The sequence below is a fragment of the Xenopus tropicalis genome, chromosome 4 (assembly GCF_000004195.4).
Source record: "Xenopus tropicalis strain Nigerian chromosome 4, UCB_Xtro_10.0, whole genome shotgun sequence".
Taxonomy (NCBI): Eukaryota; Metazoa; Chordata; class Amphibia; order Anura; family Pipidae; genus Xenopus; species Xenopus tropicalis.
Window position 1 is genome coordinate 12,890,538 of NC_030680.2, and position 20,022 is coordinate 12,910,559.

Below are 20,022 nucleotides of genomic sequence, written 5' to 3' on the forward strand. Positions count from 1 at the left end.
TTACAATGGGGGGATCAGATAGGCTCTGTGCCACTGTGACAGAATGCTCTGTTATACAGATAGCTAGAATCTCAGCCATAAAGCAGGGCAGGACTGCTGCTTACAATGGGGGGATGTGACAGAATGCTCTGTTATACAGATAGCTAGAATCTCAGCCATAAAGCAGGGCAGGACTGCTGCTTACAATGGTGGGGGGGGGGGGGGGATCAGATAGGATCTGTGCCACTGTGACAGAATGCTCTGTTATACAGATAGCTAGAATCTCAGCCATAAAGCAGGGCAGGACTGCTGCTTACAATGGGGGGATCAGAGAGGATCTGTGCCACTGTGACAGAATGCTCTGTTATACAGATAGCTAGAATCTCAGCCATAAAGCAGGGCAGGACTGCTGCTTACAATGGGGGGATCAGATAGGATCTGTGCCACTGTGACAGAATGCTCTGTTATACAGATAGCTAGAATCTCAGCCATAAAGCAGGGCAGGACTGCTGCTTACAATGGGGGGGATCAGATAGGATCTGTGCCACTGTGACAGAATGCTCTGTTATACAGATAGCTAGAATCTCAGCCATAAAGCAGGGCAGGATTGCTGCTTACAATGGGGGGATCAGATAGGATCTGTGCCACTGTGACAGAATGCTCTGTTATACAGATAGCTAGAATCTCAGCCATAAAGCAGGGCAGGACTGCTGCTTACAATGGGGGGGGGGGGGGGGTCAGATAGGATCTGTGCCACTGTGACAGAATGCTCTGTTATACAGATAGCTAGAATCTCAGCCATAAAGCAGGGCAGGACTGCTGCTTACAATGGGGGGATCAGATAGGATCTGTGTCACTGTGACAGAATGCTCTGTTATACAGATAGCTAGAATCTCAGCCATAAAGCAGGGCAGGATTGCTGCTTACAATGACAGATAGAATCTGTGCCATATTTAGTAACAAATGAGAATGCTAGGGTGCCTGCTGATAGAAGACATTACCATAAGGGAAGGATGGTAGCAGTATAAGGTGCCACATGTTACAGACACAGTACGGGCGGCCCACCAGCTCCTGCTGAGCACCAAATGCCAGTGCAGGCGGACCCCAGCCTCCCTATCTGGACAGTCCCCTCCCCGCTAGTCCCAGCTCTCCCTCAGTCGGGCTGCCAGGGTGGGAAGTTTAGGGAAAAGCTCTCTCACTTGCCACGCCCCCTAGGTTTAAAATACCCAATTATAGCGCGGCCGCTGCGACAGCGTCTGGGAACCAATCAGATTTAAGAATACTGCGCTGTGAGCGATTTAAAACGACATAGACGTCGGAGGGTGGAAGCGCCCGGAGAACCGGGGCGATAACAATATAAATCGTGAAGGGCCCGGAGCCGGGAAGGAAACAGGTCAGAGGCGCGATAGGATCGGGGGCGCAAAGGGGTGTGTGGGGCTGGTACTGGGGGGGGGGGTCATGGGCTGGATCTGCAGAATCCCAGGGGGGGAGAGAAGGGACCCGGCACTCACACACGGGCGGTTCTGTGGCGTCACAGTCGGGGGGTGACAGCCCTAAGTGAGCGGTTAGCCGGGTTCCAATGGTTCGAATGTGTAGAGAGGCCGGTAAGCCCTGGGTAGTGTCAGTGTGGGGGGAGGCGAGTGGGGCCCTACTTGCTGTCAGTGAGGTAAGAGGGCATGGGGGGGGCTGCATAGGGACAGTGGGTTAAGAGGGCATGGGGGGGCTGCATAGGGACAGTGGGGTAAGAGGGCATGGGGGGGCTGCATAGGGACAGTGGGGTAAGAGGGCATGGGGGGGCTGCATAGGGACAATGGGGTAAGAGGGCATGGGGGGGCTGCATAGGGACAATGGGGTAAGAGGGCATGGGGGGGCTGCATAGGGACAATGGGGTAAGAGGGCATGGGGGCTGCATTGGGACAATGGGGTAAGAGGGCATGGGGGGGCTGCATAGGGACAGTGGGTTAAGAGGGCATGGGGGGCTGCATAGGACAGTGGGGTAAGAGGGCATGGGGGGGCTGCATAGGGACAGTGGGGTAAGAGGGCATGGGGGGGCTGCATAGGGACAATGGGGTAAGAGGGCATGGGGGGGCTGCATAGGGACAATGGGGTAAGAGGGCATGGGGGCTGCATTGGGACAATGGGGTAAGAGGGCATGGGGGGGGCTGCATTGGGACAGTGGAGTAAGAGGGTATGGGGGGGCTGCATTGGGACAGTGGGGTAAGAGGGCATGGGGGGGGCTGCATTGGGACAGTGGGGTAAGAGGGCATGGGGGGGCTGCATTGGGACAGTGGGGTAAGAGGGCATGGGGGGGGCTGCATTGGGACAGTGGGGTAAGAGGGCATGGGGGGGCTGCATTGGGACAATGGGGTAAGAGGGCATGGGGGGGCTGCATTGGGACAGTGGGGTAAGAGGGCATGGGGGGGCTGCATTGGGACAATGGGGTAAGAGGGCATGGGGGGGGCTGCATTGGGACAATGGGGTAAGAGGGCATGGGGGGCTGCATAGGGACAATGGGGTAAGAGGGCATGGGGGGGGCTGCATTGGGACAATGGGGTAAGAGGGCATGGGGGGCTGCATAGGGACAGTGGGGTAAGAGGGCATGAGGGGGCTGCATTGGGACAATGGGGTAAGAGGGCATGAGGGGGCTGCATTGGGACAATGGGGTTATTGGGGGAGCCTGCATAGTACCTAGGGGGGTGAGGAGGGAGCCAATAAATAGTATCAGTGAGGGGGCCTGCATATTACTTGAGTGAGGGAATCCCATAGTATCGGTGCTGAGAAGTTGGTGGGGGTGGATCATGGCATAATCCCTGTGGGTCCTACATAGGGTTAAGCAGACAAGAGTCCCTGCATACTCCCAAAGGGAAGAGTGGGTTTTGGGGTGAGTAGGGTGGTCAGTATGGGGTTAAGGAGACTGGAGACCTTTAGCCCAGGGGTTAGCAATGTGGTTGGGCAGTGTAATTCCCAGTACAATAGAGTTCTGTCAGTTGCCTGACTGCCGCCCTAGTGCCTCATTAGCACTCTCCTGTCACTGGCCCTGAGCTGTGTGACCTGCTGCCTATAGACTGCATTGTAGTGACTGGTAACTAAGGGGGTATCTGCAGTAAACTCAGGGGGATCTTGGGGGGGTCATTTGTTTTATTTTCCTTAAATGTCTTTTACACTAGAATATTAGTTTTGCTTTTACCTGCATATGGGGGGTAATTAATATTTTGTGTAATGATGGGGTTAATCTGTGTCAGTAGACACATAATGTGCAAATGGGGAGGGGCCAGTGGAAAGTGCTTGGAGCGGAGTCATGGAGATGGGGTGGAGCTGCAAACTAAACGCTTTGCTCTCAATGGGTTCATTTAAACTCGGGTTTGGCGACCGTTTCTCACGCTGGTGTCGTACTTACACTTCCCTAGTTATTCTGGCAGACTAGCCAACATTTATGGAGCTGAGGGTTGTAGTTAAGCAACAACCTGGGGTGCATGAAGTTTCCTATCTGTATATATTTAAACCACTGTCTTTAAAAGGGAACTCCCTTGTGTATTTAACTGTGCCACATAGATACAGGGTCTCTGTTTAGTAGCTGGGATTCCGGATAATAGATCCCATGTCTAGCAGGGGGCTGGTGCTGGCAGTTAGTGTGGGATGATGAGACATTGGGATGCAGCGGGCACCCCCTGTGAAACTCTGACATTCAGCGCTCCCCGCTGGTAGAGCTGCCCACCTGGATTAAACCATTTGTAGTTTTGGGGGCGCTGAATCTAAAATTAGATGGATGGGGAAGCAGGCCTAGGCCAGCGTCGGCCGTGCGGCTACCGTGTATGTGATTGGCTCGCTGGTCGGAAGGGGCGTGCCTGTTGCCTAGCTCTGACATCATTGGCTGCGCCGGAGCGATGTTAAAGGTGTGAGCTCCGCTGGATGCGCTTGGGCCCTTTGTGCTTGGGAGAGGGTTAAGGGCCCTGCGGACCCCGACGGTACCGATCCTGCTCCGCAGGTAAAGTCCTGGCATTACTGTCCGGCCGGGGATACAGTGGGTTGTGGTGCTGCCATGGCTTCGGGGCCGTTCTTAGGGCAGGGCATTTATTTGGGGGGGCTCCCTGCATCATCACTTTAAAAATCAAACTTTAAATGGTGATAATGACCCTATTATAGCGCCCCTCCTCCTCAGCCTTGGGTGGGGGGGGCACACAGTCCCATTGCTGTACTGCCCGACCCAGCTCTGACCCATGCTGATGCATGCTAATGGTGCTGCTGATCCTGCTGCGTTGCACACTGCCTGCCTATTATATCTTTATTATCAGAGCCTTCAAACTACAACTCCCAGAATCCCCTGCAAGTCATTAAGATGCCTGCAAGTGATGGGTGTGACAACCATGGGCAGCAGTGGCGCTCCCATCAGCTTGGGAATTCTGGGAGTTGCAGTGTTATGTTTTTTTTTTTTTTGTTTTTTTTCCCCAGACAGATTTAATGTCATTTTGACACCATACCCTAGAAAACCCCTATTAAACCAGGGTTCTGAGTAATGGGTGAGACTAAAGGATTGGATCTGCTGGTTCTGATTACCCCCCCGTGTCACTCGCCGTTACTGAGCGCTCTCTGGGGTATTCCCGAGACAGGAGACCAGTGCAGAATCTATTTATATTCTCACGTGACTACGGCTGGGACTGATGTAATATTCTCATCAAACCCTTCCTACTCCTGCCTCTCCTTCATCTGACATAAAGGGGAACCTCTGTTAGCATGTTGGTACAGGTATGGGATCTTTTATCCGGACTGGGGGTTTTCTTTGATTTGGGTCTCCATACCTTGTTTTCCAAACATTAAAGATTAAATAAACACAATTATTTTGTGCCCCACAAGGTTTATTGCAGTGGACTTTAATCTTTTTGTTTATTGGTATTTGCCTTCAAATACTTGTCTGGTTGCCAAGCTCACCCCACCTAGAAACAGGGCTCTAAAACTCCTCAGGATTGAAAATAATTATTAGGGATGCACCAGATCCACTATTTTAGGATCCGGATGAACCCTGAAAGATTTGGCCGAAAATTATTTTCAGAGAAAAGGGAATCATTTAACCATTAAATAAACCCAATAGGGCTGTTCTGCCCCAATAAGGGGTAATTATATCTTAGTTGGGATCAAGTACAGGTACTGTTTTATTATTACAGAGAAAAGGGAATCATTTAACCATTAAATAAACCCAATAGGGCTGTTCTGCCCCCAATAAGGGGTAATTATATCTTAGTTGGGATCAAGTACAGGTACTGTTTTATTATTACAGAGAAAAGGGAATCATTTAACCATGAAATAAACCCAATAGGGCTGTTCTGCCCCCAATAAGGGGTAATTATATCTTAAGGTGGCCATACACGCACCGATATTATCGTACAAAACCTCGTTTCGTACGATAATCGGTGCGTGTATGGTATGTCGGCGAGTCGACCGATATCGCAGGAAGCTGCTGATATCGGCCGACTCGCCGATCGGACCAGTTGGAAAATTTTGATCGGGCGCCATAGAAGGCGCCTGACCAAAATCTCCCTTCAGATCTGAATCGGCAGAAGGAGGTAGAAATCCTATTGTTTCTACCTCCTTACCTGCCGATTCAGCCCTGAATGGTGTGTGGTGGATCTTACGATGTTTCGTGCGACCGATGGTCGTACGAAACATCGTCAGATCGCCACGTGTATGGCCACCTTTAGTTGGGATCAAGTACAGGTACTGTTTTATTATTACAGAGAAAAGGGAATCATTTAACCATTAAATAAACCCAATAGGGCTGTTCTGCCCCAATAAGGGGTAATTATATCTTAGTTGGGATCAAGTACAGGTACTGTTTTATTATTACAGAGAAAAGGGAATCATTTAACCATTAAATAAACCCAATAGGGCTGTTCTGCCCCAATAAGGGGTAATTATATCTTAGTTGGGATCAAGTACAGGTACTGTTTTATTATTACAGAGAAAAGGGAATCATTTAACCATTAAATAAACCCAATAGGGCTGTTCTGCCCCAATAAGGGGTAATTATATCTTAGTTGGGATCAAGTACAGGTACTGTTTTATTATTACAGAGAAAAGGGAATCCTTTAACCATTAAATAAACCCAATAGGGCTGTTCTGCCCCCAATAAGGATTCATTGTCTGTTGGGACCAAGTACAGGTACTGTTTAAAACAAACAAAAAAAAATTAGGCTTCATTATAATCAAATAATTCTATGGGAGATGAAGTGTCTGTATTTCCTGGATAATGGGTTTCCAGATAAGGGATGCTGTACCTGTACTGCCAAATAGAGCATCCAGTAGGCTGCCATTCCACAAAGCCAAAGCTGCCATACCAATGGCCAATCACAGCCCAAATTTTTTTTTTTTTTTTTTTTTATATATAGATTTCAAAGTGAATTACTGGTTAAAAAAAGGTTGGAAACCCCTGATCTATAGTTACCACTAATAGGGCTTATAATATCCCCTATATAATGTAGCAGTTAGCCCATTAAATTTAATCAGCTGATTGAGACTCTGTGTAACTTAAAGTACTTTTCCTTAATTTTTTTTTCCATTGAACTGTTCATACGCTCACTCAGGAACTTATCATATTTAACTGTTGGCCACAGACGATGGATTACTTTGGTTTTCTGACTGCTTTTGGCTTGCTGACTGTAAATGTAGATAATGGACTATCAAGACTAAATTTCCTGCTCAGGAATCTAGGTATTATGGTGATTAAACCACATTATGCATAATTCATTTTTTTTTTTCCGAGCATGCTATAGGGGTTTGTTCGTTCAGCTTTCAGTTCCAGCCTCAACTAAGCCTTTGTTATACTCTAGGCAGCAATGACTTTCCTTTTCCCCATAACCCTCATATTGTGTTATAATCATGCAAGTTGGTGTGGCCTTTACATTTGTTCAAACAAGTAGGCAACTTCTTATGCACAGTCTGTATAAAGCTAAAGGCACAACACTGGTACCATAGGTATTCTGTAGTTCCCCTGTACGAAGCACAGTTCAGCAGGAACAGCCCCCTAAGTTTGCTCATAGCCTGTACAGAGAGATACCATAAAAATACGGCACATAGGGATTCCCCTGTACTAAGCACAATTCAGCAGGAACAGCCCCCTAAGTTTGCTCATAGCCTGTACAGAGAGATTCCATAAAACTACGGCAGCATAGGGATTCCCCTGTACTAAGTGCAAATCAGCAGGAACAGCCCCATAAGTTTGCCCATAGCCTGTACAGAGAGATACCATAAAACTATGGTGGCATAGGGATTCCCCTGTACTAAGCACAATTCGGATATTGGATATAATTATATAGCTAGGCTATTGCACATGTAGGAAAATAAAGGCAAAGCTTTTGGCTAAACCCCTGCAGCTGAAATACACACTTCAAAGGCTTGTGAGTCATTTATGGGTTTCCTTACAAAACCCAGTGAGTGCGGGTGAATGAGCAGTATCATTGGCTAGTGTTTCAATGCAAGGTTATGTTGGCAAGCGCTTTGGATCATGGGTAATGGGTCTATAAATGGAGCTCTGTATGCAGCTCAAGATTTGATCCTGTCATTTCATTGATGTAACCCTATGTGTCTCGGTGAAACTTCAGTGTTTTGGTGCCTCTCTTTAAAGGGGACCTGTCACCCACAGATAAAAAGCTGTATAATAAGTCTTTTTTTAAAATTAAACATGAAACCCAAATTATTTTTTAATGAAATCATCCGTACCTGTTATAAATGTATTTAAAAATCTAAGCTGTCAATCATATATTGCCTACTCCGCCTCTATGCCTGCGGCATAGAGGCGGGGCAGGCAATATATGATTGACAGCTCAGATTTTTAATTACAATTCAACTTTCCATTCAGAACTTCATATACATCACCTAGATGGCAAATGCATAAGATTTTGGGGGGATACAAAGCTTGCCTTATTAACAGTGTACACAAAATGGCGCCGGCCTGCTGGCTGTAATCATAAATTCCAAGACTGAAGGCAGCAAGAGTTAAATAAATTTATACAGTGCAAGTAAAGTTTATTTTGCTGAACTAACATGATAGAAAAGGATTTGGAATTATTTCTTAGGGTGACAGGTCCCCTTTAAGTGTAATGGCAGCCAGGGCGCAATTTAAAGCATTTTGTAGATCTTCCAACTAAAACAAGTCCCTTTACTATGTGGGAAAACTACCACTTTAAAGGGAAAGTTCAGCTGACTGTTGGAAAGAGTGTGGCATTGAGGTTTCAGCTGACCTTCATTTATTGTCAATGAATTATTCAGCTTCTCTTCCTCTGCCTCCCCAGTTGGAAATTCAGACTGCAAATGGTTATTAGACTCACTGATCCTGTTAAGAGAGTGCTGCTTGGTCTGCTGAGTGTTTTCAGGCTAAAGAGACCGCAAATACCAGAGCTGTTACATGTCTCCCATTCAGTTTAATGGGAAGTAGCAGTGGCAGCTTGGGGCGCATCTCTGCCAGCTGAGATTATCTAACCGGAGAGATACTGTTCAGATTTTCAAGAATTGTTTTGTATGACCTCCTTAGGATTTGGATATCCTGTAAATGAGCCCCTACCTCACACAATAGGGGTTCTCACTGTTTTAGCTTCAAGGGCCACGGAGATGCAGTAGGTTAAGGTCCCCATACACTGGCCAATTGTATCTGCCGATATGGTCCCTTAGACAGACTCAGCAGCTTATCAGGTCGTGTAGGGGCACAAACGACAGGCCTGACCAACAAACATCTGGCCTGAAATCGGGCAGATATCGATCGGGCAGGTTTAAAAATTTAGTTGGATTGGACTACACCTATACCTGTCATTCTAATTCGATCGTTTGGCCCCAGGGCCTGATATCGCCCACCCGTAGGTGGGGATATGGGGAGAAGATCTCGGTGTGTATGGCCACCTTAAAGGAACAGTAACACCAAAAAATGAAGCTAGCGGGCAGCATAGGAGTAAAAAATATATTTAAGGGTTCCATGTGAGTTGGGATTGCTGATGAAAAGCCAAAAGGGCTCTGAACAACATTTGTTGCTAATATGACTCCGCTTGCTCATAAGGAACAAATTAGAACTGTGGTGCTGGCTATAATGGGTTAGGTTGGGCCATGCGAAGTAGCTTGTGTATCTATAGCCCTTGGCTTTAAAGGAGACATATTGGATAAATGGGGGGAAAAAAACAAATTTTGTAGGCAATTATGAATATGTGCTGATTTCACTTTGGGCTAAAAATGAATCCTATCTGTAAAAATGGCCCCTTTATTGGCGCTCCCTATAGATCCTATCAGTTCTCTGTCCTTGTTTCAAATGAGGGGTGGGCGTGTCCTGGACAGTCCCTGCTAGAAGCACAGTAGGAGGGTAGTAGCCAATCACAGCCTTGCACTCACACAAGCAAAGACAGGCTTCATTTCCCTATCGGGTCAGCCTAGCTGCTGATTGGTTCCTGTCCTACAGAGAAGTTTACTGAGAGCCGCCGGCCCCCCTGCACACCCAGAGAATTCAGCCAGCAGGAAGTGGCACAGATGGGCGGGACTAGTGGGGTTTTGGAGGAATTTTTCATTAAATCAATTTGAAACACTTTTTTTAAGCACAATTCTTTTATATCTAAGAGTATAATTCACTGGTACATTCTTAATTTTTATATATGTCTCCTTTAAAGAAAGGTTAGGGGGCAATATTGTATGAATCGGGAGGGGCATCCTGCAGGCCACTACCTATTCTTAAAGGGGTTGTTCACCTTTTGAATTATTTGAGTTATCTTTTAGTATGATGTAGAGACTGCTATTCTGAGACAATTTGCAATTGGTCTTTATTTTTTATTGGTGAGTTGGTGGTTTTTTTTCTGTTCCGCAGTTCTCCAGTTTGAAATTTCAGTAGTTACCTGGTTGCTAGGGTCCTATTTACCTTAGTAACCAGGAAGTGGTTTGAGAGAGTGACTGATATATGAATAGAAAAGGGGCTGAATAGAAAGATACATAATAAGTAACAATAACAATTTCAGCTTTACAGGGCAACCGTTTTTGACGGGGTCGGTAACCCCACCCAACCCTGAATAAGGCAAATTAAACTATAAAACATGAAAAATATAGACCAATTTAAAATTTGCCATTTAACATAAAGGTAAACTGCCCCTTTAAGCAGCTTCGGATGGGATGTTTTTGCAGATCGACAGCAGTTGGTTCACCAACAATTGTATGTCTTGGTACGTTTTATACAATATAAACATCCTTTATGCTCTTATCAATCATCTGTCCAGCACTTGGGGAAAGTGTTTAATATCTGTCTGCCCAAGCCCTGGCTGCTAACTTTATGTTTGGTTCTTTACTGGTTGCCATCATAACCCTGATGGATCTGTATGTGGTGTTACCTGCCATACGTGACTGGTTTAATGCCACACAAGCGCTGGCAGTGACACATGAGTTTTGTTTGTGCGGAACCATTAACAACTTTGGTTTGTTGTCTATCAACACATTTTAAGGGGATGACTTGTCATGTCACACCCTTGCCCCATGCTACCTCTGTCTTATTGTTGCTGCTGTTAAACAGGACACTAAGGCAATAGCCATATTTTGGAGCTGTCTGGAGAACTATAATAGATCCCAATGCAATATTACCTTTGTTATTGGCCCTTGTTATATATGGTGGCTCTGTGCTGTGAGTGCTTGCCAGCCCCCATTCCTTTGTATTTAGCAGGCTGTAAATGTTAATAACAGGTTATTTGTCTGTTACACAGAACATCAGGTTGCTGAAGCAGGGCCGGGGCCGTCACCATGGGGGATGACAGTGAGTGGATGAAACTTCCTGTTGACCAGAAATGCGAACACAAGGTAAGTGCCAGTTATTGTATAGGTTGGGCATGTCACATGTGAATGGGATGTAGGGCCGGAGGGGGCAATTCTTTCATTATACTTGTTATTACTCTGTAGCCTGCAAGTGTGCACTAGAACAGCCAGAGGCCGTCTAAATAATAAATATTGCCTCTACTTTAATTTACGCTGCACTCAGGAACATTATCACTGTGATTCACTCCATTTTAGTGAAAGTTGGGTGGGTGCAGTTGGGGTTCCAGTTCATCCTACAGGTTTTGGGTACAAGCCAGTCAGGGTTTGGCAGACCCCTTACCGTGCATGGGGGGGCATTACTGTCCTGAAGCAGGAAAGGACTTTGTACAAATTGTTGCCGCAATGTAAAAAGCATAGGGTTTCTTAGAATGCGAATGTTTTATGTAGTGTTAAGGTTTGTATTCACTAACTTGAGTTTCCTATGCTTTTTTATTTCCTGGTAGGTTTGGAAAGCCAGGTTAAATGGTTATGAAGAGGCTGTAAAACTTTTCCAGAAGATTGTGGATGAGAAGAGCCCAGAATGGTCAAAATACCTGGGACTCATAAAAAAATTTGTGACAGAATCCAATGCAGTCGCACAGTTAAAGGGCCTGGAAGCGGCACTGGTTTACGTAGAAAATGCTCACGTGGCGGGAAAGTAAGTGACCACCAGTCCTACTCTTGGTCACCTGTGCTAAAACGCAGGTTTGCCTCTTAATTGTTTGTGCTTAGAGGGAACATTGGGATGTCTGTGCCCCTATATAACCTGGCTGATAATTCATATGGCTAAAGGTGGCCATACACGGCCTATTCTAGCTGCCGATATCCGTCCTAGACTGACTCAGCAGCTTATTGGCCTGTGTATGGGCACTAACGACAGGCCTGCCCGACCGATATCTGGCCTGAAATCGGGCAGATCTCGATTGGGCAGGTTTCAAATTTAGTCTGATCGGGGACTGCATCGGCTCATTGATGCGGTCCCTGAACCGACTGCGCCTTTACCCATCATTCTAATACGATCGTTTGGCCCCATGGCCAAATGACTGAATTAGCCAGATATCGCCCACCCGTAGGTCGCCAAGTGAGTGGGTCTTGGCATGTATGGCCACTTTAAGACTGCTTGAATAGGTCCTGCTTCTCTTGCCTTCTGTAGGACAACTGGGGAAGTGGTCTCTGGAGTAGTAAACAAAGTATTTAATCAGCCAAAAGCGAGAGCGAAGGAACTGGGAGCAGATATCTGCCTGATGTACGTAGAGATCGAGAAAGCCGAAGCCGTTCAAGAAGAATTGCTGAAAGGTCTTGATAACAAGAACCCAAAAATCGTAGTAGCCTGTGTGGAAACGCTAAGAAAAGCCCTGAGGTGAGTATGTTCTTTAGCTCGGCCTGGGGAAGGTCGCTGTCTTGTTCTACAACCAACCATAGCCTTTTTATTCTTTTTTTTTTTTTCCCACTTCAGTGAATTTGGCTCCAAAATTATGACCCTCAAGCCAATTATTAAAGTGTTGCCAAAGCTGTTTGAGTCTCGAGAGAAGGCAGTTCGAGATGAAGCCAAATTGCTGGCGGTTGAGATTTACCGCTGGATCCGAGATGCCCTGAGGCCTCCCTTACAGAACATTAACCCGGTGCAGGTGAGAGTTGTGTGTCAAGTGTTTCACATTGTGAACTTTTTCATAGAAAATGCTGTGGAGTGGGGGATTGCTTATACCAATGTGTCCTTTCTCTACTTAGCTCAAAGAGTTAGAAGAGGAATGGGTGAAGCTTCCACAGTCTGCACCCAAACAGTCCCGCTTCTTGCGTTCCCAGCAAGATCTGAAGGCCAAGTTTGAACAGCAGCAGCAGGCCGGAGGGGATGATGGAGGTGCGTGTTTTTGTTAACTTTTCATTAACTTAGATGGGGGCTCTCTGCTTGGGTGCCTATGTTCTCCCCAGACTTCTGTATTGCTGAAGTGCATGTTCCTACCTGTGCTGGTGAAATTTTTTTGTGGTAGGGTCTGGGGCAGGCATTAAAGTATTAATGAGCCCCATTGTGTGTGTGTGTAGAATGCATTTATAACTTTATAATATGCAGTTAATAATTACACAGTACGGTGACATGTTAGAAACAAGTTACTCAGGGGAACATGGGGTTAAGCTCCTCCCTCCAGGAGGCAGGGCACTTAATTGATTAAGGAGGCGTGTCATGCCAGGTGTCCCCTAGGTGTTACCCCTGCACAGTACCCAATCCAAGTTTTTCAAATGTACTGCTCCCAGAAGGATGGACAGCCATGTCTCTAGTGAGACTTACAACTATCACTTCGGTCAATGCTTTGCTCTGACACCCAGGGTGACACCAGGAACGGGGTTGCCTGTATCCTATATGGTTAACCCCCTATGTGGAAAGCCCACCGGGGTCTGCGCTCTAGCCCGCTGTGGGCTATAAAGACCTTCCAGATGTTTTCCTGCACTGCTGAAAAATGTGTACAGTGGCACAGGTGCCATATTTTGGATCACACTGGCCCCCTGAGATCTTCGATTGGCATTTAGTGCAGGCACTCTGCAGGTCCTGTACAATGGGACAAGGGGCATCGCCAGAGGTTACTGTAGCACAGCCCGGGGATCTACCTCTGGAGGGCTATTCCCCCACCCCAGAAATGGTGGCTTGGCAGAGGGGCCAGCTGTCATCTTCACTGGGCAGTTCAGCTATCCCTACAGGGAGGAAAAGCTCTAGCTAAGCTTGGCCACAAACCTGGCTGTAAGCATAAGATTGAAGGGCTCGAGAGGTGATGCAAGCACCCATAATCCCTCTGTTGGTCTGGGCTCCCACCAACTCTCACCATCTGTTGCTTCCTCTGGAGGAGGAGGACCAGGAAAGAATGACACCCCTCAATGTCAACGGCATCAAGGGGGTGCTTGAGGTACTTAATATTACACAGGAATCAGACCAGCAGCCACAGACAACAAGTCTGTTTAAGACGGCAGAGGCCACCGGCTGTATTTCAGTCACACAACCAGCTCCTCAATATAATACAGGAGCGGATCTTCCAAAAGGAAAAATTTCAAGCTACTTAAGGTTTCAAAGTCCTACCCCTTCCCTAAGGACCTGTTGGACAAATGGAGTTAACCCTTCCTTTGTGTATGCCCCGCTCTCCAGTTTATCCTAGTCAACGGCGCAACCAGTAACTGATACCACAGCCTTCGAGGATCCCTCCAACAGATGGCTCAAGGGATTCCTGAAAGCAGCCTGTACATCCTCTGGTTCTGCCCTGCATCTGACTCCGGCTTCTGCATGAGTAAGCGGGGTGATCACCCCACGCTGATAATCGTAGCACCCTATTGGCCACAGAGGACCTGGTTCTCCGATCTCATTGAGATGTCTGTAGCACAACCAGTCCGGTTTACTCGCTGGATGGATCTCCTCCACCAGGGCCCCATAGCTCACCCCAACCCCGAGCTGTTTGTTTTGTCGGGATGGCTGTTGAGGCAGCCATTTGGTGGCTGAAAGGACTAACTGAGGAGGTCATTACCACAATGTTGAAGGCGCGCAAACCAACATCATTGAGATGGTATCACAGGGGTACGGCTTTCCTATTGGGAATGGTGTACGGAATCTGATCTGTTCCCTAAAAGTGCAGGTATCCGCAGTATCCATTCTTTTCCAGTCCCATCTGGCACTTGGTGGATTCCGTCTCAGACATGTGACTACTTATGTACTCAGTGCTGTACAGTAGAATAGATTAATACAAACAGGGTGTTATTAAGATAATAAATACAAAGTATAACAATAAATTGTTGCGAAAAGTTATCTATATAATGTTGACAAATTCTTAGTTTGTTTTTGTTGGCTCACTGTGTAATTAAAATTTTTAGGTGATGAAGGTGAAGAGGAGGTTGTACCACAGGTAGATGCCTATGAGCTGCTTGAAGCTGTTGAGATCCTTTCTAAATTGCCCAAAGACTTCTATGATAAAATTGTAAGTACTCCTTATATCTACATAGATATTGTAAGGTAGAACTACTCGTGACTGTGCCTCCTGACTGGATTTGCTGTGGTTTTTTTTGCAGGAGGCCAAAAAGTGGCAAGAGAGGAAGGAAGCGCTGGAAGCTGTGGAGGCCCTTGTAAAAAATCCCAAGATTGAAGCAGGAGACTTCGCAGATCTTGTGAAAGCCCTGAAAAAGGTAGGGCAGTCGGTTTGTGTTACTGGAGTAAATAAAGTCTTCAGATGTGAGATCAGCAGTTAGAATCTGTATATGAAGTGATTTTGTTTGTGCATATGGATTTGATATTTGTTAAGCAGCCTTCTGTTTCGTTTGTGCAGATTGTTGGAAAAGACACCAATGTTATGCTTGTGGCCCTGGCTGCTAAATGCATTGCCGGCCTTGCTGCTGGGCTCAGGAAGAAGTTCGGATCCTATGCTGGACATGTGAGTTGCAAATAACTTAGTCTTTTGGGGCCCCTCAATTCCATTATAGGCTTTGTATAGAGCAGCAGAAGTCAGACTTCTGTTGAGGCCGACCTTTTGTAGATGAAAATGTTAACAGGGTCTTCTGTTTCATCATAACAAGGTCATTAAAGGAGAAGGAAAGGCATTTTGGCATTTCATTGCCAATAGATTTGCCACATCAGTGCCACTTAGAACACTATTCTGCAGAAAGCTCCATCTATTTGCTTAAGATAGCAGCTGCCATTTTAGCTTGGTTTTAGTAGCTTCCTGCTGCAGCTCTAGCTGTTGGTAACTCAGATCACACATTCTGATGGGAGGGGGAGTGAGGCTTATGATTTCTTATAGGAGGGGGATGCAGGAGAGAGCTGTGCAGACTCTGGCCCCAGGAAATGAGAATTTTTCTGATACCCGAAGAATATGTTTACCCAAAGGAAGAGAAGAAATCCTGTGTTTCTTTTGATAGTTAAGGTCCCCATACACCTTAAGATCCGCTTGCTTGGCGGATCTTCTCCCGATATCCCCACCTACGGGTGGGCAATATCGGGGGAATTTAGGCTAATTCGATCATTTGGCCCTGGGGCCTAATGATCGAATTATAATGACTGGCATAGGCAAAGTCGGTCCTGGGACCGCATCAACGAGCCGATGTGGTCCCCGATCCGACTAGATTTTTTAACTTGCCCGATCGAGATCTGGACGATTTCAGGCCAGATGTCGGGCAGGCCCGTCTGTAGTCCCCATACATGGGCCGATTAGCTGGCGAATCGGTCCAAGGGACCCATATTGGCAGCTAGAATCGGCCCGTGTATGGCCACCTTTACTGTGAGTGCTTATGGCTGTATTTACATAGACCTTTCTGATAAAGCTTACTTAGTTTTTGTCTTTTCCTTCTTTTAAATGTGTATTGTTCTATCATTCACCCTGCTGCGTAGCTAGGAGGGTAAATGTTCACTTCTAATGTCAACCCAGTAGGCCTTTAGGGTGTACTTTTTAGAATTAACCTTTTTAGAACTAACAATATCTGCCCAGTTGTCCTTGATGCTTAGGCCTCTAACTGCTTCAGGATTAGCCTGAGGTACTGAAAGTCTTAGGAGTGGGTTGCGATGTGTCCAAATGCCTTGCCTCAGCTGTTTGTGAAGCCCTAGAAGCTTGCATTTCACTGTAATCTTTGGCTGCCTGTGAATTCTGCATCTTTATCTGGCACCATACATTTGTATTAAGGCCTATTCTTGGCTGATAAAGTTTGGCAATCTGGAGTTTGGTTTCAGTGCCCCTTAGGCTTAGGTGCAAGATACCCAATCGTAGCTTTTAGGAAAGGAAAGTTACCCCTATGTAAATCACTTTGGTTTTGATTTACTACTCTAAAACCCAGGGGCATCCTTTTTATACCCCTTGCACTAAAGAATTTGAACGTCTCTGGGGTACTAGACCTGTATTTGTGTTAACTGGTCCATACTTGGCTTTTGTGGCCTTGCCCCACTTAGGAGCCCTGCAGTTATTTACTTTAAATGGGTAACTGATATCTGTGCATGTTACTGCAGATTGTGCCAACGATATTGGAGAAGTTTAAGGAGAAGAAGCCTCAGGTTGTTCAGGCCCTTCAAGAAGCCATTGACGCAGTCTTTCTTACCGTGAGTAACCCCAGCACCCTCTCTTTTATTTAGAGAACCCATTTTGTGCGTGAAATTTGCCTTATGATCTTTTTGTTTCAGACTACACTGCAAAACATCAGTGAAGACGTCTTGGCTGTTATGGACAACAAGAACCCAACAATAAAGCAACAAACCTCCCTTTTCTTAGCCAGAAGCTTCCGTCACTGCACTCCTTCCACCCTGCCCAAAAGCTTATTAAAACCCTTCTGTGCTGCACTACTTAAGGTAATGGGCTTGTGGGACTGCCAGGGATTTACCAGCTTAAGGTGGCCATACACGCACCGATATTATCGTACGAAACCTCGTTTCGTACGATAATCGGTGCGTGTATGGCATGTCGGCGAGTCGACCGATATCGCAGGAAGCTGCTGATATCGGCCGACTCGCCGATCGGACCAGTTTGAAAATTTTGATCGGGCGCCATAGAAGGCGCCTGACCAAAATTCTCCCTTCAGAGCTGAATCGGCAGAAGGAGGTAGAAATCCTATTGTTTCTACCTCCTTACCTGCCGATTCAGCCCTGAATGGTGTGTGGAGGATCTTACGATGTTTCGTGCGACCGATGGTCGTACGAAACATCGTCAGATCGCCACGTGTATGGCCACCTTAAGGCTGATTAGTAATTAAATCATCTCCTTGCTGGTAAAGTACATAATGGGTGCAAAGTTTGGATTAGAGCTTAGCTTTAACACTTGGTTGGAATGTTTACATTACTTAACAGCCCTTTTAACTGTCCTAAGGGCTGTGACAGACGGGGGGGGATTAGTCGCCCGCGACAAATCTACCTTGGTGCGGTCGACTAATCTCACCAAAATGCCATCCCACCGGTGAAAGTAAATCGCCAGTGGGATGGCATACATGGCACCACGATTTGCCAAAATAGTCTAAGTTGCCTTTTCCCTTTTAGGAAAATATATTTAAGGCTGATGCCACACTTGGCGTTTTTCCGCTGCGTATTTTCTAATTCTCTCGGCGGCTGAAAAACGCCCGATATCATCATCCATAGAAATAGCTTGAAAAGACTCGAAGCAAACCACACAATGCGGAAATACGCTAGAAAACGCCTTAGCACGGATTTTTCAAGCGTAGGCCGAAATACGCCAGTATTTGCAAAGCAAGCTATTCCTATGTATACATAGAGGCAGCTGCCAGACCTAGCGGAAATACGCGGCGTTTTTGCTATTTCACACTATTAGCACCATGGAAACTGGATTTGCTTACGTCACCAGTACAAGGCTGAAAAACGCCATGTGTGGCGTGTGCGGCGTTTTTAGGCCGAGAAAAAACGCAGCGGAAAAAACGCCACGTGTGGCATCAGCCTTAGACCACTTAGGAGATTTATAGGTTTTCCTTCTGCACTTTCTTTGCACAGAATGCCACGTGCTGAATAGGCATCTCGGTACCACTTACCATTCTTGGCTCATTCCACCCATTTTCTCCTTCCAACAGCAAATCAATGACTCTGCCCCAGAGGTGAGAGATGCTGCTTTCGAGGCTCTTGGCACGGCACAGAAGGTGGTTGGAGAAAAGGCAGTCAACCCGTTCCTTGCAGAAGTGGATAAACTGAAGCTTGACCGGGTATGTGTCAGTATAACTGGGGGCTGAGTGGAAAATAATTTGGTTGGGGAATAGGAGCAAGCTCTGGTCTAGTAATCCATAACAGAGATGGTGCTGCTATATGAAAACTTTTAGTTGTTGCTATAGGTAATAAGACCTGAAGCAGACTGCATTTGATGTTATATATTTGATAATGTTATGTTTTGTCCCCAGATTAAGGAATGTGCCGAAAAGGTGGAGTTGGCCAGTGGTAAGAAGGGAGGTGCTGCGGCTGGCGAGAAGAAAGAAACCAAAGCTCCAGCTGCAGCACCTGGGAAATCTGTGCCAAATCAGGGAGCAGCAGAGAAGGACACAAAGGATGCAGGGAAAGCAGCTGCAGCTCCCAAAAAAGGCCCTGCTGGCAAGGTAGGTTTGCAAGAGTATGTGCATACATATGGGCTACATGGGCTTATGTGCAAATGTATGGACGACTTGTGCTTCTCTTGCAGCCAGGAGGACCTGTCAAGAAAGCCAAAGCTCCTGCATCCTCTGGGGCACCTGCAAAGGGCAAAAAGGCTGGGGATAATAAAGAGATAATCGAGCAGGAACTCTCTGTAAGTGGACCTGGCTGGGGTATTTAGGCATGTTGTCCAAAGCATTCGTACAGCTTCATGTTGCTGGTAGAGAAATAACCATTCCATCATATCTCTTGTAGCCAGAGGCTTGTGAAGAAAGGGCAGCTGCTGTGCTCCCGGCCTCCTGCATGCAGCAACTGGATAGCAATAACTGGAAGGAAAGACTGGCCAGCATGGAGGAGTTCCAGAAGGTAACCACTGCCTTCATTGATCTTACCGGACTGAAGAAGTTGGAAGTTCCTAACTTGATTTCTTTTTCTCCAGGCTGTAGAGACTATGGAGAGGAATGACATACCCTGCCAAGCACTTGTAAAGATGTTGGCCAAGAAACCTGGATTTAAGGAAACCAATTTTCAGGTATGTGTCTCTTAATGTTAAGTGCATTGTTACATTTACTAAATCTGCAGAAACTGTTTAATCTGTGTTTTATTTCTGGCCTTCAGGTCATGCAGATGAAGCTGCACATTGTGGCGTTGGTTGCGCAGAAAGGAAATTTTTCCAAGACTTCTGCCTATGTGGTCTTGGATGGACTGGTGGACAAAGTGGGCGATGTTAAATGTGGCGTGAATGCCAAGGAAGCACTTAGTGGCATTGCAGAGGCTTGCAATTTACCTTGGACTGCAGAGCAGGTGAGACTCTGAATGAAAAGTCTGCCTCTGATAGTTATCTGATGTGCCTCTGGTGGAACTAATATTTTATTATAATCAGTAAGTAGCAAAAAGTTTGTGCCATTTAACATCAGCGAAGGCTTATAAGTCTGTCACCCTTTAAAGGAGAACTAAATCTTAACAAAGAATTAGGCTAAAAGTAGTACATACTATGTTCTAGGTTTTAGTACCAGCCCCAAGGTGATCACAGCAATTTGTAAAGATTTGTGCCCCTGAATATGGCCCCAGTACTCCCATCTTTTCTGCTGATTTACAGAGCATGCTCAGGGCTACTTGGTTAAGCTAAGGCAGTGTTTTTCAACCTTTTTTAGGCAAAGGCACACTTGTTTCATGAA

The 20,022-nt window shown here is 46.3% G+C and overlaps 1 protein-coding gene across 6 annotated transcripts in view; it reads left to right on the plus strand.

Annotated features, from left to right (window-relative positions):
* The first annotated feature begins 1,257 nt into the window (after positions 1 to 1,257).
* Positions 1,258 to 20,022, plus strand: part of ckap5 (cytoskeleton associated protein 5) — a 37,884-nt gene continuing 19,119 nt past the window's right edge. For 4 of the 6 annotated variants that reach the window (XM_012962116.3, XM_012962121.2, XM_012962122.3 and 1 more), the window contains exons 1-17: positions 1,259 to 1,372; positions 10,689 to 10,782; positions 11,241 to 11,434; positions 11,930 to 12,136; positions 12,233 to 12,404; positions 12,505 to 12,634; positions 14,623 to 14,726; positions 14,818 to 14,931; positions 15,072 to 15,176; positions 16,739 to 16,828; positions 16,910 to 17,074; positions 18,298 to 18,426; positions 18,619 to 18,810; positions 18,894 to 18,998; positions 19,100 to 19,210; positions 19,284 to 19,376; positions 19,463 to 19,648. In XM_012962116.3, the coding sequence (XP_012817570.2) occupies positions 10,726 to 10,782; positions 11,241 to 11,434; positions 11,930 to 12,136; positions 12,233 to 12,404; positions 12,505 to 12,634; positions 14,623 to 14,726; positions 14,818 to 14,931; positions 15,072 to 15,176; positions 16,739 to 16,828; positions 16,910 to 17,074; positions 18,298 to 18,426; positions 18,619 to 18,810; positions 18,894 to 18,998; positions 19,100 to 19,210; positions 19,284 to 19,376; positions 19,463 to 19,648 (2,154 nt within the window). In that variant the 5' untranslated portion in view covers positions 1,259 to 1,372; positions 10,689 to 10,725. Of the gene's footprint in view, positions 1,373 to 3,860; positions 3,965 to 10,688; positions 10,783 to 11,240; positions 11,435 to 11,929; positions 12,137 to 12,232; positions 12,405 to 12,504; positions 12,635 to 14,622; positions 14,727 to 14,817; positions 14,932 to 15,071; positions 15,177 to 16,738; positions 16,829 to 16,909; positions 17,075 to 18,297; positions 18,427 to 18,618; positions 18,811 to 18,893; positions 18,999 to 19,099; positions 19,211 to 19,283; positions 19,377 to 19,462; positions 19,649 to 20,022 lie in introns of those variants that run through there. The other 2 variants (XM_012962119.3, XM_012962117.3) reach the window with 2 other exon arrangements.